The sequence below is a fragment of the Stomoxys calcitrans genome, chromosome 3, assembly GCF_963082655.1.
Source record: "Stomoxys calcitrans chromosome 3, idStoCalc2.1, whole genome shotgun sequence".
NCBI lineage: Eukaryota > Metazoa > Arthropoda > Insecta > Diptera > Muscidae > Stomoxys > Stomoxys calcitrans.
The window spans coordinates 73,075,961-73,096,942 of record NC_081554.1 but is presented as its reverse complement, the minus strand read 5'-3'; the positions used below and the strand labels follow the sequence as shown (position 1 = coordinate 73,096,942).

Below are 20,982 nucleotides of genomic sequence, written 5' to 3'. Positions count from 1 at the left end.
AAAATCTCTGACACCAAGTTTCGAGGTGTCTCACTTCACTTGATCTTTCCATCGGGCTTTTGGTTGTCCCGGTTTGCGTGTAACACCGTGTTTGCCTTCAAAAGACTTCTTTGCTGGAGCTTCTTTATCCATTCTGACAGCATGGCCTAGCCAATACCGCCGTTGCATTTTGACACGTGTAACTGAGTGCTTGGATTACCAGTGCAGAGGTCGTGGGTTCGATTTCAGCCAGAAGCCTTGGTCTGTCACTACTGCGGTATCACAATGGACTTTAAATTGTCTAAGTGAGTCTGCAAAGGACTGCCACTCTTACCTAACCTAACTATGCTATCGTCGTCATACAGCTCGTGCTTCAACGACGCCTATATTCTCCATTAACGCAAACTGGTCCATATATTTTACGAAGAATCTTTCTCTCAAATACTCCAAGCACTGCCTCGTTTGCTTTCACAAGTACCCATGCCTCAGAACCATATAACAACACGGGTAGTATCAGTGTGTTGTATAGTGTAATCTTCGTCTGTCGACAGGCCTTGTTTCCAAACTGCCTACTCAATCCAAAGTACCATCTGTATGCCAGTATTATTTTTCGATATATTTCAAAACTGGTGTCATTTGTTTCACTTACGGCGGTGCCGAGGTAGATAAAGTTGCACACAATCTCAAAGTTCTAAACTTTCTCAATTTCTTTATGTGGTCGGTTGTAAAAGGCGTTTTGGGAGTTGAAACCATCCATCCATCGCCTTATCTCCATTTATTGCCAAACCCATTTTTACTGACGTTCTTTCGATTCTATCGAAGGCTGCAGTTACTACTTCCGGTAACCGAGCTATGCATGTGTTTTCTTGTGTGTAGTGTACCATATCTATTCACATCTGCATCTCGTATAATCTTCTCCAGCAGGATATTAAAGAGATCACACGATAGGCTGTCTCCTTGTCTGAAATCTTGTTATAGAACAACACCACCTCCAAAATTTCAGGCAAATTGCGCCCTCAAGGGGTCAGAAAGTCAACTTGGGAGATCGGTTTATATCGGAGGCAGCGATATCAGGTTATCAACCGATTTAGACCATACTTGGTACAGGCGTTGGATACCAAACAGATGTATGCAAAATTTCAACCAAATTGGATTCGAAATGCGTCCACTAGAAGTCCAAGAAATCTAATCGAGAGATCGGCGGCTATATCAGTTTATGAACTGATTTAGGCTTGTTAGAAGTCATACCAAAACGATATGTGTAAAATTTAAGCCAAGAGGCACAAGAAGTCTAATCGATAGATCGGTTTATATGGCATCAATTGTTGGAAGTAATACCAAAACACCACGTGTAAAATTTCAGTCGAATTGGATGAGATTTGTGCCCTCTAGAAGCTCAAGAAGTCAATACCCAAGATCGATTTATATGGCAGCTATATCAAAACATGGACCGATTTGGCACATTTACAATCCCAACCGACCTACGCTAATAAGAAGTGCAAAATTTCAAGCGCCTAGATTTACTCCTTCGAAAGTTAGCGTGCTTTAGACAGACTGAGGGACGGATGGACATGCCTAGATTGACTTAAAATACCATGACGATCAGAAATATATATATATTCTTAATGGGGTATTCGAAGCATATTTCGAGGTATTAAAAACGGAATGACGAAATTAGTATACCCCCAACCTATGGTGAAGGGTAAACAAGTAAAAGTGAGCTAAGTTCGGCCGGGCCGAATCTTGGGAACCCACCACCATGGATTCTGCTAAAATATGGGAGCTACATTTAGTTATAGACCGAATTGGACCGTACTTGACACAGTTGTTGAGAGTCATAACAGAACACCATGTGCATAATTTCAACCAAATCGGATAAAAATTGTGTCTTCCAAGGGCTCAAGAAGTCAAATCGGGAGATTGTTTATATGCTAGCTTTATCATGTTCTTACCCGATTTCAACCGTATTTAGCACAGTTATTGGGATTCATAACAGAATATCATGTATAAAATTTCAGCCAAATCGGATGCACTTGGCTTTCAGGGGCTCAAGAAGACAAATCGGGAGATCGGTTTATATGGGAGCTATATCAGGTTATAGACCGATTTTGACTGTACTTGGCACAGCTGTTGGAAGTCAAAATAGAACACTATGTGCAAAATGTCAACCAAATCGGTCAAAAATTTTGGCTTCCAGGGACTGAGGAAGTCAAATCGTGAGATCGGTTTATATGGGAGCAATATCAGGTTATAGACCGATTTGGACCGTACTTGGCTCCGTTGTTGGGAGTCATAACAAAATACTTTGTGGAAAATTTCAGCCAAATCGGATGAAAATTGAGGCTTTCAGGGGCTCAAGAAGACAAATCGGTAGATCGGTTTATATGGGAGCTATATCAGGTTATAGACCGATTTTAACCGTACTTAACACAGTTGTTGGAAGTCGTAACAGAACACCAAATGCAAAATTTCAGTCAAATGAGGAAAAAATTTGCGGCTTCCAGGGGCTCAAGAAGTCAAATCGTGAGATCGGTTTTTATTGGAGCTATATCTAAATCTGAACCGATATGGTCCATTTGCAATTCCCAACGATCTATATCGATATTAAGTATCTTTGCAAAATTTCAAGCGAGCTTTACCCGTTCGGCCTCTATCGTGATTTCGATAGACGGACGGGCGGACATGGCTAGATTGATTTAGAACTACGAAACGATCAAAAATATATATCTTAGACGAATATTTCGAGGTGTTACAAATGGAATGACTAGATTAGTATACCCCATTCTATGGTGGTGGGTATGAAAAATGCCAATTTTAGGAATAAATTTTTTGTTTAAAAGCATAAACATAAAGAAGTAGTTATTTTGCCTGCTATTATTAAAATTCGATCAAGAATTAGCTTTTTTAAATTTAAAACAGCAGAAAATGTTTGCTACTTCAGCAACAAATTACTGCTGTCCCATTTTAAGCAGACTTTCTGCTGTTTCAGCAAACATTTTTGCTGTTGTTACTAACAAATTTCTATGAGTGTAGCCAGTCAAAGTGTTTTGAATATCATCACACACTTGATCATGCTATTCTTTCAATAGAAAGTACTGAATATGATCTCTAACTGGAAAATGTTCGAAAGATCACAGTTGGTGAGAGTAAGCTTCGCACTCTACTAGTACTTCGTTACCTATTTGTTTTGCTTTCCTTCCCGATTTCACGATTTTAGGTATTAAGCCTATAAAGGGACATATTTTATCCCGATTTTGCCGAAATTTGGCGCAGCAAGTTATTCTCTGGCCCACGAAATTCTTGCCGAGTAACGTCGTGACATCCATGTCGAATTTGGTCTTAGTCAGTTTATATTTGGATGTAGCTGCCATATATAAAGATCTCCCGATTTAAGTTCTTGGGCCCATAAAAGCCGCATTGCAAAGGCAAAGTTAACTGTGGTAGGTCCTTTGATGTCCGTGCTGAGTATGGTCTAGATTGGACCATATTTGGATATAGGTTAGCATGTCCACCTATGACGCTGAAGCCTGGGTTTGAAGCCTGGCGAGACCATCAGAAAAACTTTTCAGCGGTGGTTTTCCGCTCCTAATGCTGGCAACATTTGTGAGGTACTATGGCATATAAAACTTCTCTCCAAAGTGATGTCGCACTGCGGCACGCCGTTCGGACTCGGCTATAAAAAGGAGCTTAAACTTGAATCTGACTGCATTGAGCTTAAACTTGAATCGGACTGCACTCATTGATATGTGAGAAGTTTGCCCCTGTTCCTTAGTGGAATGTTCATGGGCAAAATTTGCATTTGCATACTTTCTGTTGCAGATTTGATGGTATTTGTTTAAAAACTGCCTTATAGAGCGATCTTTAGTTTTGTATTTTTTATGTCACAAAAATATTAACAATATTTTCTGATTGCCTTTTGCTTTGCAGGTAGAAGCAATGGTACAAGTTCGAATAACACATTTACATATCAGTTCCACGGTGATCCACGAGCCACATTTGCCCAATTCTTTGGCTCCAGCAATCCCTTCGCATCGTTCTTTGACATGAGTGATAATCTCTTCGATAAGAACGTTTTCGATTTGGACACAGAACATGACTTCTTCTCATCACCATTTGGCGGTTTGGGATCACGTCACGGTCTCGGTGGTGCTTTTAGGTAAGTACGAGTTGACTGCATCTTCATTGTGTTGTGGTGGTTTGCTTTAAATAATCCAGTGAAGACCCTCATTTAGATCACATTCATTCAATGTCCATACACCGTTCAAAAAGGAGAAACAACAGGATCCACCCGTCGAACATGATCTCTATGTGACATTGGAAGAAATCTATCATGGCTGTGTGAAAAAAATGAAAATCTCAAGGCGTGTACAACAGCCCGATGGGAGCTCAAAGAAGGAGGACAAATATGTGAGCATATCGATAAAGCCGGGCTGGAAGTCCGGCACAAAGGTGACCTTTCAGAAAGAGGGCGATCAGTCGCCGGGTAAAATACCTTCGGATATTGTGTTCATTATACGTGATAAACCGCATGCCATGTTTAAGCGAGAGGGAAGTGATTTAAGATATACAGCCCGCCTTACACTGAAACAGGTGAGTTCGAGCAATTTTTTTTTTTTAATTTGAAAAATTTAAATCTTCCTGCCATACAACTCTTTGGTAAATTTTAACTATGCTTATCTTAATCGGACCCACAAAGCTCCAACAGTGGTATGGTCATTAATCATTTAAAAGAAATGTCAGCAATACTTTGCAAATGAATGATAAATCACTAAAACTTGAATTGGGGTGCTTACACATTTGGACATGCATACCACCAATCGACAATGATGGTGACGATGATGGGACATGTATTTGAGTCGCAATTCACATATCAATCACATTGCATTCATTTTAAGTTCCGTTCTGTTTTTGTTTTGAGTTATTAGCCTTTAATAGAATATGTTTTGCTATAATGATACGAATTCCCATCATCAATATCCACAAATGAATGAATGGCCAACCTACCGATTGTCCAAACTGAATGCATGTCCACCAAATGTGGTGCAGATTGTTTGCCAGCCAGCCAGCCAGCCAGCAATGCTTTAATGCTTGAAAAATTGGAAAATTCTCACAGTTGGGGGCAAAATCTGTAAAAAGCCCAAACAAACACAATCAATTGGTGAAGAAACAAAAAAAAATCTATAAATTGCAAATTGTTAATTTAGTGTATAAATGGCTGTTTACCATATAAGCCAGAATACATCAACGGTCCAAAAACATAAAAATAAACAAGAACCATATTGACAGTAGCATCAACAGCAACAACTGCAACAACAATAATGATAACACTCCAAACTATCCAACCAAACTGGCGAACCATTCATCCATTCATTAATTTGATCAATCATTTTAAAGGCAGTTTTTCCCAAATTAATCAATGACACTTTTTCTATGCTCTTATTTTGATGTTTGTATTGAACATAGGCTTATTACATTGGGACTCTATATATTTTGCAAAGAGCATCAATTAAAACACTTTAACTACTAAGAGTTACTAGCCTTTGAACAAAATTTCAGCCAAATCGGATAACAATTACGCCCTCTGGAGGCTCAAGAAGTCAAGACCCCTGATCGGTTTATATGGCAGCTATATCAGGTTATGGACCAATTTGAACTATTCTTAGCACAGTTGTTGAAAGTCATAACAAAACACGTCATGCAAAATTTCAGCCAAATCGGATAGGAATTGCTTCCAGTAGAGGCTCAAGAAGTCAAGAACCCAGATCGGTTTATATGGCAGCTATATCATGTTATGTACCGATTTGAATCATTCTTAATACAGTTATTGGAAGTCATAACAAAACACGTCATGCAAAATTTCAGCCAAATCGGATAGGAATTGCTCCCTGTAGAGGCTCAAGAAGTCAAGATCCCAGATCGGTTTATATGGCAGCTATATCAGGTTATGGCCCCATTTGAACCATTCTTAATACAGTTATTGGAAGTCATAACAAAACACGTCGTGCAAAATTTCAGCCCAATCGGATAATAAATACGCCCTCTGGAGGCTCAAGAAATCAATACCCCAGATCGGTTTATATGGCAGCTATATCAGGTTATGGACCGATTTGAACCATTCTTAATACAGTTGTTGGAAGTCATAACAAAACACGTCATGCAAAATTTCAGCCAAATCGGATAGGAATTGCCCCCTGTAGAGGCTCAAAAAGTCAAGACCCCTGATCGGTTTATATGGCAGCTATATCAGGTTATGGACCGATTTGAACCATTCTTAATACAGTTGTTGGAAGTCATAACAAAACACGTCATGCTAAATTTCAGCCAAATCGGATAGGAATTGCTCCCTGTAGAGGCTCAAAAAGCCAAGATCCCTGATCGTTTTATATGGCAGCTATATCAGGTTATGGACCGATTTGAACCATTCTTAATACAGTTGTTGAAAGTCATAACGAAACACCACATGCAAAATTACAGCCAAATCGGGTAATAATTGCGTCCTCTAGTGGCTCAAGAAGTCAAGACCCCAGATCGGTTTATGTGGCAGCTATATCAGGTTATGGACCGATTTCAACTATACTCAGCAAAGTTGTTGGAAGTCATAATAAAATACCTCATGCAAAATTTCAGCCAAATCGGATAAGAATTGTGCTCTCTAGCGGCTCAAGAAATTAAGATCCCAGATCAGTTTATATGGCAGCTATATCAAAACATGGACCGATAAAGCCCATTTACAACCCAACCGACCTACTCTGATAAGACGTATTTGTGGAAAATTTCAAACGGCTAGCTTTACTCCTTCGAAAGTTATCGTGCTTTCGACAGACAGACGTACGGACAGACGCACGGACATGGCGAGTTCGACTTAAAAAGTCATGACGATCAAGAATATATATATATACTTTATGGGTCTTAGACGAATATTCCCGCATCCTATAATGGAGGGTATAAAAAATCCATGCAAAATTTTAATAACTACGAATCATAACTCACCACAGATCGCCCAATTGCTTTGTACGTGGTGAAAAAGTTTTCTTTGTCAGCTTCCCAAGTGCTGCCGACAAGTGTTTTGAGGACCTTGTTATACCCACCACCATAGAATGGGAATATACTTATCTAGTAATTCCGTTTGTAACACCTCGAAATATTTCACGATAGCGGACGAACACGTAGAGCTAGCTGCTTGAAATTTTGCACAGATACTTTGTATTGATGTAGATCGTTGGGGATTGCAAATGGGCAATATCGGTTCAGATTTGGATGTAGCTCCCAGCCCTGCAAGCCGCTACTTTTTTCCGATATGGCTGACATAGTGTTCTGTTATGACTTTCAACAAGTGTGCCAAGTACAGTCCGAATTAGTCAAGAACCTCCCATATAAACCGATCTCCCGATTTGACTTCTTGAGGCCCTGAAAGCCGCAATTATCATGCGATTTGGCTGAAATTTAGTGCATAGTGTTCTGTTATGATTTCCAAAAACTGCGCCAAGTACGGTTCACATCGGTTAAGGAGCTGATATAGCTCCCTTATGAACCGATCTCCCGGTTTGACTTCTTGAGCCCATGGAAGCCGCAAGTTTTGTCCGATTTGGCTGAAATCGGTCTATAACCTGATATAGTTTCCATATAAACCGATCTCCCGATCTGACTTCTTGAGCCCTTACAAGCAGCGATTTTTGGCTAAAATATTGCATGTAGTGTTCTGTTATGACTCTCAACAACTGCGCCAGATGGGCTCCCATATTTTGGCAGATTACATGGTGGTGGGTTCCCAAAATTCGGTCCGGCCGAACTTAGCAAGCTTGTACTTGTTTCTGCTTTGGACTTTATCGCAAATTGCTGTGGCATGTGGGAGTTGTCAAATGTGACGCCAAGTATTTTGTATGAGTATAGGTAGAGGTTTTCCCTGGCGTGCACACAGATAATTCGCGTCCCAGCGTTTCATGGCCCGTCCTCGTGGTGCTGACAGTGTCGCATGCCTTCGATAGGCCCAATAGCAGTGGTATAGTCCATTAAGTGTCTAGGCTACGGGTAAGAGAAGGGAGATCGGTCTGTACGACTCCCACCTGCTCGGATCCCATCCAGGCTTAAGTAGCAGGATCACTCTGCCCATCTTCCAGACATCGGATACTATAAGAGTGTTCAAAGACAGGTTAGGGACAGTTGTAAGGTACACGACACCAGGTAGATCCAGATTCTTCAGTGTCTGTGTAGTGATTCCGTCTGGGCCCAACGCCTTGGATGACGTGAGGCCACGGATGACTTTCATAAATCCACGTGCACGGTATCTTGTGTTGGCTGTCATTCGGTTCGGAGACCATGGACACGACGAATAGCTCTCTTCCTAGCCCTGTTACTCTTGGGATGCACCACAAATTGACGGTTGAACATCCTGGCTCATCTCTTCGGAACAGTCACAGTTACGCTTGAGCGAAGTCAGCCCATCTTTCAATAGCCCATGTCGTAAAATCCGGGGGGACTTAAACTTTTCTGGCGGTGCTTAGCCAATCACACCGAGGCCTTTCTACGCTTATTCAGTTATGTCGCCAAAAGTGACTGACTCGAACCCCGTCTACCGGGGGTACCCAGAACTGTCGCCGCAATATCGGGGCTGGGGTGCTTCTGTTGTGTATATTGCTGCACGGGAGAGGTAGGAGGGATCACGACTACGACGCTTTTTACCCACTACTGTCTATATTCGACCAGCACCCTGCAACGTATTCAGTGCGACTAAACTCCCGTAGTGACGTAAAGCTAGAGCAAGATCGGAAATGCACCCACTCCATGCACCGGTTACACCTCACCGACATCAACCGATGATGGAGGTGGTTCTGTTCAATCCCGGCAGGAACCAGACGTGTGTGGACAAGGCACTCCGGGATGTGTCGCTCCCATAACGAAAAAAGTACGAACACGTACTCTAGATCAAGCGGGTCTAGACAACATTCCTGCAAAAACGGTATCAATGCGTTGAATAGCTACCGGAGGAATGTGTCAACTGCTACAGAGCAAGGATTGATGCCGATGTGCTGGATGTATGTTCCGATTGTGATCAGGGACCGCACGATACACGTCACTTGTTTAACTGCCAGACCCGATTGGCTCAGTCCCAGATCCCTCTGGACGCACTCCACCTTAGTTGGAGGGTTCCTGGATCTGGATAATCAACAGAATCAAGCAGGCGAAAGATAGAGCACAACAACTGCGGATCAGTTACTGTAACTTGGGTTGTGCACATGTGGAAGCTACATCTAAATCGATTTCGATTTAGTAAAAGTCATAAGGGAAGATGGTGTGCAATATTTTGAGAAGATTGGTTGATAAATGCGCTTGCAAAGGTTGTAGAAGTGACAAGTAAAAGTGCGTTAATTTCGGGCGGGCCGAATCTTCTTTGAATGACTTCAAATATATAAGAGCAATATCAAGTTATAGACCGATATGTATCGTACTTATCATGGCTGTTAGACGTCATAGAAAAATTCCAACTTCAAAATTTCAGGCAAATCGACTCAAAATGTTATGACAATCTAGAATATACGTACTTTATGGGGTTACGGAAGAATATTTCGAGATGTTACAATCGGAATGAAGAAATTAGTATATCCCCATCCGATTGTGGATGGTATAAAAAATTGGGTGGCTCATTTGTATGGGAGCTATATCTTTATGTGAACCGATCCATGATATATGTGGGAGATATATCTAAATCTGAATAGAAAATAGATCGGAAGAAAATATATGAGGGAGCTGTATCCAAATCTGAACTGATTTTTCTCAGTTTCCATACACATTGTCGGTTTTACATTAGTGAAAGCGCCCTCAATGTCAAGAAATGCTTCCAATGTGTAATCCTTGACAGAGAGAGAACCCGCTATGTAGGCGACTAGGTCGTATGCATGCTGCTGCCGAGACAAGCGGTCGAAAATCTTTCGCCTTCGTGAAAATGACCTATGTGTCTCTATCCAACCAGTATGTACGACATGTTGATACAAGCTGAGTATACTTTCCTAAGCCCAGGAGCTAGTCTGCCTGTTCGCCTTTTTGTCCATCTCCAGTTGTGCACATAGTACAGATGACAATTTCAATCCGATCATCTTCAAAATTGGAAAAATTTTTCGCAAGGCCAAAAAAAAATAGCGGTTTTTTCTCTCTGTCAAGGATTACACATTGGAAGCATTTCCTGACGTTGTAGGTGCTTTCTGTAATGTAAAACCGACAAAAGTCATGAAGGGGCTGGAGTTTCTAGGCATCAACACTACAGTAAGAAAGTTTATAAATAACTTACTAACTAAAATATGCATCCGGCAGGCTTGGGATCTGTAGATTTAAAAAGCAAGGCATCTTCACAATGAGATGTATTGTCTCTTCCACTTTAGAATATAGCCATTAACAATATATTGGGTTGCCCAAAAAGTAATTGCGGATTTTTTAAAAGAAAGTAAATGCATTTTTTATAAAACTTAGAATGAACTTTAATCAAATATACTTTTTTTACATTTTTTTTCTAAAGCAAGCTAAAAGTAACAGCTGATAACTGACAGAAGAAAGAATGCAATTACAGAGTCACAAGCTGTGAACAAATTTGTCAACGCCGACTATATGAAAAATTCGCAATTACTTTTTGGGCAACCCAATATTATTGTCTATGGAAGAAAATGTGGTAAAACGGGTCGCGTAAACGGAAAGTTTCCCAGAACTCTTAAGAGATATACTTCAGGAAGCTCTACTTGCGACGACGAAGTGGTCTACCAAAATAACTCTAGGCGTAAATCCATACAGATGACAGAAATTCTTCTTTTCAGCAGGAGATGCAAGTTACTTACAGTTGCACCTGGGAGGAGTAAATGCTCCATTTACTGGAAGCGCTAAATATCTGGGTGTTTTTCTATTCAGGAAATTTAATTATGTCATTCCTTTTTTATACCCATCACCAAAGGATGGGGGTATACTACTCTAGTCATTCCGTTTGTAACACCTCGAAATATTCCTATAAGAACTCATAAAGTATGTACATTATTGATCGCCTCGACGATTTAAGTCGATGTAGCCATGTCCGTCTGTAGAAATTACGATAGCGGACGAACGCGTAAAGCTAGCCACTTGATATTTTGCACAGACTCTTTACATTGATGTGAGTCGTTATGAATTAAAAAAGGGTCATATCGGTTCAGATTTAGATATAGTTCCCTTATCTCCCGATTTGACTTATTGAGCCCTTACAAGCCGCAATTTTTGTCCGGTTTGGCTGAAATTTTGCATGTAGTGTTCCGTTAAGACTTTCAACAACTGTGCCAAGTACGGTCCGAATCGGTCTATAACCTGATGTAGCTCCCATATTAACCAATCTCCCAATTTGGCTCCTTGATCTCCCATAATTAATGGGCCAAATCGGACCACATATTGTAAATTAGAAAGAGTAAAGTTTTTGTACCAATGTACCTGTATCCGTTTAATAATTCTAATAGTCTCCGATAACCCTTTATGCCATCGATTGCGTGTGTATGATTGGGTTTTGCAAATTTTCAAATGTTTTTACGGTCAACCAATCAAAGTTTTATGTGAACATGCAAGTGTTTGAGTGTGTGTGTGTGTGTGTTTATGTTGACGAGTTGAGTTTCGAGTTGATGATGGAGTTTATTTTAGTGTCCATAAACCATGTGGACGCACTGCTGTCGTATAGAGCCACTTAGCACATGCAGACCGGTTGTATGTACGCTAGCTACGAAAAAAGGCGATTTGTTTTACAGTCCATGGGTCCATCTATGGCACCATGGATTTGTCACATGTATGTATCTCCGTGTGTGTGTGTGTGTATGTTTGTATTTCTATGTGAATTTTCCCATCGCTTTTATTTGGTGGATTTGAGTTTGTCGTTGTTCTCTGGTTCTGGTAATGACATGAAGTATGTCATGTCCACTTTACTTTGGTAACTGGGCTGGCTAAAACTGATATCACTTTTAGTACATGTGTGTTGTTGTTTTTTCTGTGTTATTTTTGGTCAATAGAAAATCAAAAAACAAAAAAAAAAAACCAAAGGTTTAAATGCTGTTGAGAAGTTTTTGGGTGATGCGGCTGCTGCCATGATTGAAATTGCCGAAAAAAGACACCAATATAAACCAATCAATATTTGTTGGATTTATTTTGTCAGGTTTGACTTTTAGCTTGTTATTTGTGACGTTTAGTTTGACGTTGATCAGAAAAATGGTTAAAATCCTCAACCAGCGGCTGGCCATTAGAAAATAAAGCACCCCACAGTCTTCAACATGACAACCATAACCCCAAAAATTAAAAAAAAAGAAAAACCGTTGAACCAACAAACCATCGATGCTTACCTTCATACATTCATTAGGTTCAGGCAACTGCAGCTGGGCTATTTTTGACAAATATTAGTATTAAACTGTGGAACAGTGATTATTGTATCACTTTTTGTTGAGTTTTAGCTCAAATAAAATGGAAATACAGGTTTAAACAAGTAAAAGCGGCAGGACCGGATCTTGGAAATCCACCACCATGGATTCTGCTTAAAATGTATACCAACTAAATTTAGTTGAATGGCATAATGGCAATATTCTACGTACCAAACTTTTGTCAAACCAGCATCTAGGAACCGAACAAGGATAATCGAGAGACCGGTTTATATGGGAGCTATATCAGGTGATGGGCCGATTTGAACCGTACTTGGCACAGTTGTTAAAAGTTAAAACAGAATACCGCACGCAAAATTTCAGCCAAATCGGACAAAAATTGCGGCTGGTAAGGGCTCAAGAAATCAAATCGGGCGATCGGTTTATATGGGAGCAATATAAGGTTATAGACCGATTTGGACCTTACTCCGCACAGTTGTTGGACGTCATATTAAAATACTACATGCAAAATTTCAGCCAAATCGAACAAAAAATGCGGCTGGTAAGGGCTCATGAAGTCAAATCGGGCGATCGGTTTATATGGGAGCTATATCAGGTTATAGACCCATTTGGACCTTACTTGGCACAGATGTTAGAAATCAAAAGAGAACCCTATTTGCAAAATGTAAGCGGAATCGGACAAAAATTGAGACTTCCAGGGTCTCAAGAAGTCAAATTGGGGGATCGGTTTATATGGGAGCTATATGGGGTTATAGACCGATTTGAACCTTACTTGGCACAATTGTTAGAAGTCATAAGAGAACACTATGTGCAAAATTACAGCCAAAGCGGATGAAAATTGTGGCTTCCAGAGGCTCAAAAAGTCAATTCGGGAGATCGGTTTATATGGTAGCTATATCAGGTTATAGACCGATTTGAACCCCACTTGCTACAATCGTTAGAAGACATAAGAGAACACTAAGTGCAAAATGTAGGCCAAATCGGATGAAAATTGTGGCTTCCGCTGGCTCAAGAAGTCAAATTGGCAGATCGGTTTATATGGGAGCTATATCAGGTTCTTGACCGATTTAGACCGAACCTGGCACAGTTGTTGGAAGTCATAACAGAACACTATATGCAAAATTTCAGCCAAATCGGACGAAAATTATGGCTTTCATGGGCTCAAGAAGTCAAATCGGGAGATCGGTTTATATCGGAGTTATATCCAAATCTGATCCAATATGACCCATTTGCAATCTCCACCGACCTACCTACATCGATATTAAGTATCTGTGCAAAATTTCAAGCGGGTAGCTTTACGCGTTCGACCGCTATCGTGATTTCGACAGACGGACGGACGGACATGGCTAAATCGAATCAGAATGTCGAGAGGGCCCGCTCCGCTGCGCCTTCTTTAACTCTATAATATCTTTTTGGGGTGGAGACAATTCGCCCTGAATGCGGATATCGAATTCGTGCCACTGTAGCCTATAATGCTGAACGCGTTCGAGTCCTGGCGAGAACATTGGACAAAACGGTGATTATCCCCTCTTAATGTTGGCGACATTTGCGAGGCACAATGCCATGCATGGTCATTTAAAAAATTTTCCTCAAAGAGGTGTCGCACTGCGGGACGCCGTTCGTTCGTGTCATTGTAGCCTATGATGCTGAACGCGTTCGAGTCCTGGCGACAACATTGGACAAAACGGTGTTTATCCCCTCTTATTGTTGGCGACATTTGCGAGGCACAATGCCCAGCATGGTCATTTAAAAAATTTTCCTATGAAAATTTTAAGAAAATCGGTTCAGCCAAGTACCATATAGCCATAATGAGTCTAATGGCGGCGTGACCCCTTATAAAGGGTGATTTTTTTTGAGGTTAGGATTTTCATGCATTAGTATTTGACAGATCACGTGGGATTTCAGACATGGTGTCAAAGAGAAAGATGCTCAGTATGCTTTGACATTTCATCATGAATAGACTTACTAACGAGCAACGCTTGCAAATCATTGAATTTTATTACCAAAATCAGTGTTCGGTTCGAAATGTGTTCATTCACCGTAACGTTGCGTCCAACAGCATCTTTGAAAAAATACGGTCCAATGATTCCACCAGCGTACAAACCACACCAAACAGTGCATTTTTCGGGATGCATGGGCAGTTCTTGAACGGCTTCTGGTTGCTCTTCACTCCAAATGCGGCAATTTTGCTTATTTACGTAGCCATTCAACCAGAAATGAGCCTCATCGCTGAACAAAATTTGTCAAAATTTGAACACATTTCGAACCGAACACTGATTTTGGTAATAAAATTCAATGATTTGCAAGCGTTGCTCGTTAGTAAGTCTATTCATGATGAAATGTCAAAGCATACTGAGCATCTTTCTCTTTGACACCATGTCTGAAATCCCACGTGATCTGTCAAATACTAATGCATGAAAATCCTAACCTTAAAAAAAATCACCCTTTACTTCGATCTGATTTTGTATGCCAGATTTGAAATCTACTCCCGAATACCGTTCAGTTGAGCCCCATATTGAAATGAATGTCCAATATGTCTGTTTGGGGGAGTTTTGGTGTTGGGGCGGCTCGACGGGTACATAGACTCAAATTTTAATAACATATTCGTATTCTACTCTTCAATACCTTTCATTTGATACCTATATTCTCCCAATTGGTCCACTTTTGATTTTGGGTTGTGTTTTTGGCATAAGGGGGAGGGTTCGTCACCCTTTCGATACCGAAAAATTATATAGCCTAATCTTCCTTCCAGTCCAACGTACACAATATGCGAAAATTTCGAGAAAATCGGTTCTGCCGTTTATCAGTCTATACGGAACAAACAAACCGGATGCCATATATCCGTGATAGGCTAATGTGCCCATTTTGGGCGTTTTTGTGGGGGTGGGGTGACCCCCTATATTTTGACATTAATTTGTTTGCCAGATTCGTTATCTACTCTCGCATACTTTTAATTTGTTGCCCATATTTTCTTTATCGGTCCACTTTTGATTTTGCATCGTGTTTTTGGGGTAACGGTGGAGGTTTCGCCCCCTTCCGTTTTCAATAAATTAGAAAGCCTTTTCCTACTTTTTGACCATATTCGTAATCTACTCCCGAATACCTTTCATTTGAGTCCCATATTGTCATAATCGTCAAATAAACCTATTTTAGGGGGTTTTGGGGCTGGGGCGGCCCACCAGGTACTTGGACCCAACTTTTTTTTATGAAATGCATACTCTACTCTTGAATACCTTTCATTTGAATCCCATATTGTCGCGATCGGTCTACTTTTATTTTTGGGTAGTACTTTTGGGGTAAGGGGGAGGGTCCGCCCCCTTCCGATATCAAATAATTATATAGCCTATATTTAATTCCAGACCAACCTACACAATCTGTGAAAATTTCAAGGTAATCGGTTCAGCCGTTTTTGAATCTATACGGAAAATGGAATTTTATATATAAGATGGGGTCGCAGATCAATATTTCGAGGTGTTACAAACGGAATGACTAGATTAGTATACCCCATCCTATGGTGGTGGCTATAAAACGAAATAATATAAGCGTTAAGTTCGATTTTATTTAGATGCTCAGTCCAACCCAAACAAAGCGAGGCCAGTTTCCTCGTTCGATAGTTCTCTATGGGAATGTTTCTTGGTCGGTTGCCGTAACTGAACTCCCCTTACCCTTCGTTTGGATGCTCAGTTGTACCATCGGCCAACAGGCGCTCTGCAATCCTAATGAGCTAGTGTGAAACCGAAACTCACCATTCGGCTCTCATACTTTGAAACTTAGAGCATGGGCAGACCAAATACAGAGTGGTAGAAATGATATCGCGGTGGTGGTTAACTTAGATCATAGATGGACAACATAAATATCCGCACATAACATATGAAACGAGTAGAAGCATAGGAAAACAGGCATAGGAAAAACGAATAGACTTCGTTCAGGCAGCCGAGAGAAGTCTATTCATTTTTATACCCTCCACCATAAGATGGGGGGTATACTAATTTCGTCATTCTGTTTGTAACTACTCGAAATATTCGTCTGAGACCCCATAAAGTATATATTCTTGATCGTCGTGACATTTTATGTCGATCTAGCCATGTCCGTCCGTCTGTCCGTCAGTAGGTCGGTTGGGATTGTAAATGGGCCATATCGGTCCATAACCTGATATAGCTGCCATATAAACCGATCTTGGGTCTTGACTTCTAGAGCCTCTAGAGTGCGCAATTCTTATCCGATTGGAATGAAATTTCGCACGACGTGTTTTGTCACGATATCCAACAACTGTAACAAGAATGGTTCAAATCGGTCTATAACCTGATATAGCTGTCATATAAACCGATCTTGGGTCTTGACTTCTTGAGTCTCTAGAGGGCGCAATTCTTATCCGATTGGAATGAAATTTTGTACGACGGATCCTCTCATGACCATTAACATACGTGTTTATTATGATCTGAATCGGTCTATAGCCCGATACAGCTCCCATATAAATCGGTCTCTCTATTTTACTTCTTGAGCCCCCAAAGTGCGCAATGCTTATTCGAATTGGCTGACATTTTACACAGGTCTCCAACATATAATTTAATTGTGGTCCAAACCGGACCATATTTTGATATCGCTCTAATAGCAGAGCAAATCTTTTCTTATATCCTGTTTTGCCTAAGAAAAGATGCCGGGAAAAGAACTCGACAAATGCGATTCATGGTGGAGGGTATATAATATTCGGCCCGGCCGAACTTAGCACGCTTTTACTTGTTCAAAGCTACAATAGTTCATTTAGTTGATGTATGATGATACTCACACAAACGAAGTTTGGTCTCTTCAACAGTGTGATTTAGATATATAGTTTGAAGGGTTCCCGATCTATTTTTGAGGTGATACCTAACAAAATGGCACAGTGTAGAAGCCCCTATACCATGCGGGAACAATAGCGTCTAGTAATGAGCAAAACGGCAATTTTAAATCATTAGTCCTACATTGAATAGTTCAGTGTTGAGTTTTTTTCCTATTGCTGTAGAGTTAGTAAACCATTTTTCTCTTCAAACTACTGTTCCAATTTATCATGTTCAGTTTGCTACTGTATGACTGGCTTATCCTCCGTCTCGCTTGTTTGTTTAGGTCGTTACATTTTTCACACATATTTATTTAACTAGCCATTAATGTGAGTGATCTCGACCAAAACAAAAACAAAAAATAAAAAACTCTTAAAAGTATAAAACGCTTTCGTTATATTTCTGGAAAATTTTGTTCGTGCTTTGGTTGTTAGACGAATTAACTTGGACTGTATGGACATAGCAAGGTGGGGGGGCTTGATTTTGTTGCTCACGTTTTTAATATTTATTTGTCACACATTTTCATATGGGAAGTTCAAGCAATTAGTGTCACAATATTTTTCATATGCAACTGGGTGGTTAACAAAGTTGATGTAAAATATATGTGTGCACAGTTGCCCATGAGTAAGATAAAGTTTTAAAATAACCTCATATGTATGAATGTTGAAATTTTTATTCTTATTGCAGTTTTTAACCTTTAGAGGATGATAATCAGGGTCAATTTGAGGAAATGTTTTACAGTCCATCACATGTTACTCTGCACATGGTAAGACTCAAGGTACTGTTACAACTTATGGTTCTTTTCACGATTGCCAAATGGTACCATAGAAAGTATAACCAAGTAAAACAATACTAAGTTCGATTGGGCCGAATCTTGGCATCCCACCACCATGTAAATGCAAATTTTGTCCATAAACATTCCACTAAACTTCTCTATTATCAATGAGTATAGTCCGATTAAAATTAAAGCTCAATGACAAGGGGCCTCCTTTTTATAGCCGAGTCCGAACGGCGTGTCGCAGTGCGACACCTCTTTGGAGAGAAGTTTTACATGGCATAGTACCTCACAAATGTTGCCAGCATTAGGAGGGGAAAACCACCGCTGAATTTTTTTTTTGATGGTCTCGCCAGGATTCGAACCGAGGCGTTCAGCGTCATAGGCGGACGTGGTAAGCACCACCCAGCGAATTTACTGCAGCCCCCAGAATTTTCGTTAGTATTTGTCCGTGCAAGACAGAAGTACTTCTTTTCAGCAGGAGATACAAGTTGCCTACAGTGCCACCTGTCTCCTTGGGAGGAGAGAATGTTCCATTTACAAATTGCAAAATACCTGGGTGTTCTGCTGGACAGGAAATTGAACTTCAATCCAACATTTTGGAAAGGGCGGGAAAGGCAACTCTTGCCCTATACCCCTGCAAGTGAGTCATTGGCAAAAGTTGGGGTTTAGACCGCGTGTCTGCAATTGTCAGACCTATAATGCTATATGGTGTTGTGGTCTGGTGGACGGCGCATTAAAAGTCCACCTACTGCTCAATACTTAACCGAATCCAAAGGATGGCTTGATGGATCACCATCTGACCATCTGATGCACTGAATTTAATGCTACATCTTATGCCTCTGGAATTTGTGGCTAGACAAATTGCAGCGCCCACTGCCGTAAGGTTAAGGGAGCTTTCTCCTTGGCCATGTGGCGGCTACGGACACTGTGTTATCCTCGATACAATGTCCGATGTTCCAGGCAGTGTGGATTACACCCTACCTGAGTCGTTTTTTGATAAAAAAAATACCGATAGAAGTTACATAGACTTCTATACGGATGGTTCAAAACTAGACGGCCAGGTGGGCTTTGTACTTGTAAGATCTAGAACTGCTCATATCGGAAAGGTTACCCAACCACTGCAGTGTATATAATGCGGAGATCCTTGCTATTAAGGAAGTGGTGGAATGGCTAAGATATAATGTCAAAACGACGATTAGAGTAAATATATTCTCAGACAGCCAGGCAGTCATTAAAATTTTTTAAACATAAACCGCCCTCGACTGTCGCAGATCTCTCAACGAGATGGCTGAACAGATGAAAATTCACCTGTTCTGGGTGCCGGGCCACAGAAATATCCCAGGGAATTATAAAGAGGGCGAGCTTGCGAGACTAGGAATTACCCTACATATTCCAGGGATACTGGAATCTGTGGATATGTCCTACCGACATGTAAGCTAAGTTTTCAGGACCAGACCCGAAGGACAACGAATGATAGATGGTCACAAAGTGGTGTCTGTGAGCATTCCAAAACTATGTGGCCTAATATACATTTGAAGAGGTCTACTGCTTTGCTGTCACTGGCTAGAACAGACGTCTCAGTCATTGTTTCCGTCATGACAGGTCACTGTCTAATCGGAAAACATGCTGATAGACTAAAGGTTGCCAGCAACGACTTTTGCAGAAGCTGTGAGGACATCGAATAAGAAGAGCCAATAGAACACCTTCTGTGAGTATGTCCCGCATTAGCAGTCAGTAGGAGTTGCACTTTAGGTTCTCATTTCTTTGAGAACCTGTCTGATATAGCGGATGTGAACCTTTACAAGTTATTGGGCTTTTTAAAGCCATCTGGATGGTTCAACGGTAGGAACTAGAAGACATCTTCCTTCTTCTGTTCCTGTGGTATCACAATGGCCGAAAAAGTCTAAGTGATTCTGTTGGCAGACAGCCACTTAAATCTAACCTAACCTTCTAAGAGTACTTGTCTGAATTGGCGAAAGTTATGGGGTTTTTGGTAAGTAGTGGCGTTAAAATTCGTAAGTTATAGGGTATTTAAAGCGATCTGGATGGTTCAACGGTAGGAACGCTAGAAGGCATACTCCGTCTGTTGTTCTTTTGGTATCACAATGGAAGAAAATGTCTCAGACAGCCGCTTTAAACTAAACGCTCGGCATTCGCCACACTCTCATGCATTGAATGGCAGAGCATGGGCAGAATAAATATAAAGTGGAAGTAATTTTAACAATTGGATGTGCTATTAACCTATAGCGCCTATATAATGATATCTCCCTATTATACCCTCCACCATGTCCGTCCGTCTGTCCACCCGTCTGTCTGTCGACAGCACGCTAACTTTCACAGGAGTAAAGCTAGGCGCTTGAATTTTGCACAAATCAGTGCAGGTCAGTTGGGATTGTAAATGGGCCTTATCGGTTCATGTTTTGATATAGCTGCCATATAAACCGATCTTGGATCTTGACTTCTTGAGCCACTAGAGGGCGCAATTCTTATCCGATTTGGCTGAAATTTAGCATGAATTGTTTTGTTATGACTTTCAACAACTGTGCTAAGTATGAGTGAAATCGGTCCATAATCTGATATAGCTGCCATATAAACCGATCTGGGATCTTGACTTCTTGGGCCACTATAGGGCGCAATTCTTATCCGATTGGGCAAAAATCGTGTACAACCGCTGCTTCCATGACCATGACAACATACATGCCCACTATGGCCTGAATCGATCTTTAGCCTGATACAGCGCCCATATAAACCGATTTCCCGATTTTAATTCTTGAGCTCCTACAAGGCGCAATTCTTATCCGAATGGACTGAAATATTAACCAATGTCTTCTACAATGGTCTTCAACATGCAATTAATTTGTGGTACGAATAGGACTATAACTTGGTATAGCTCCAATAGCATAAAAATTCTTATCCATTATTCTTTGTTTGCCTAAAAAGAGACACCGCGCAAAGAACTCGACATATGCGATCCATGGTGGAGGGTATATAAGATTCGGCCCGGCCAAACTTAGCACGCTCTTACTTTTTTAACTTTAACAGTAGT

At 40.8% G+C, this 20,982-nt stretch overlaps 1 protein-coding gene across 6 annotated transcripts in view; it reads left to right on the top strand.

Moving 5' to 3' along the window:
• LOC106091812 (dnaJ protein homolog 1) overlaps positions 1-20,982 on the top strand; it is a 172,500-nt gene that overhangs the window by 107,972 nt on the left and 43,546 nt on the right. For 5 of the 6 annotated variants that reach the window (XM_013258478.2, XM_059364445.1, XM_013258477.2 and 2 more), the window contains 2 exons: positions 3,907-4,135; positions 4,200-4,569. In XM_013258478.2, the coding sequence (XP_013113932.1) occupies positions 3,907-4,135; positions 4,200-4,569 (599 nt within the window). The remainder of the gene's footprint in view (positions 1-3,906; positions 4,136-4,199; positions 4,570-20,982) is intronic. The other variant, XM_013258483.2, reaches the window with a different exon arrangement.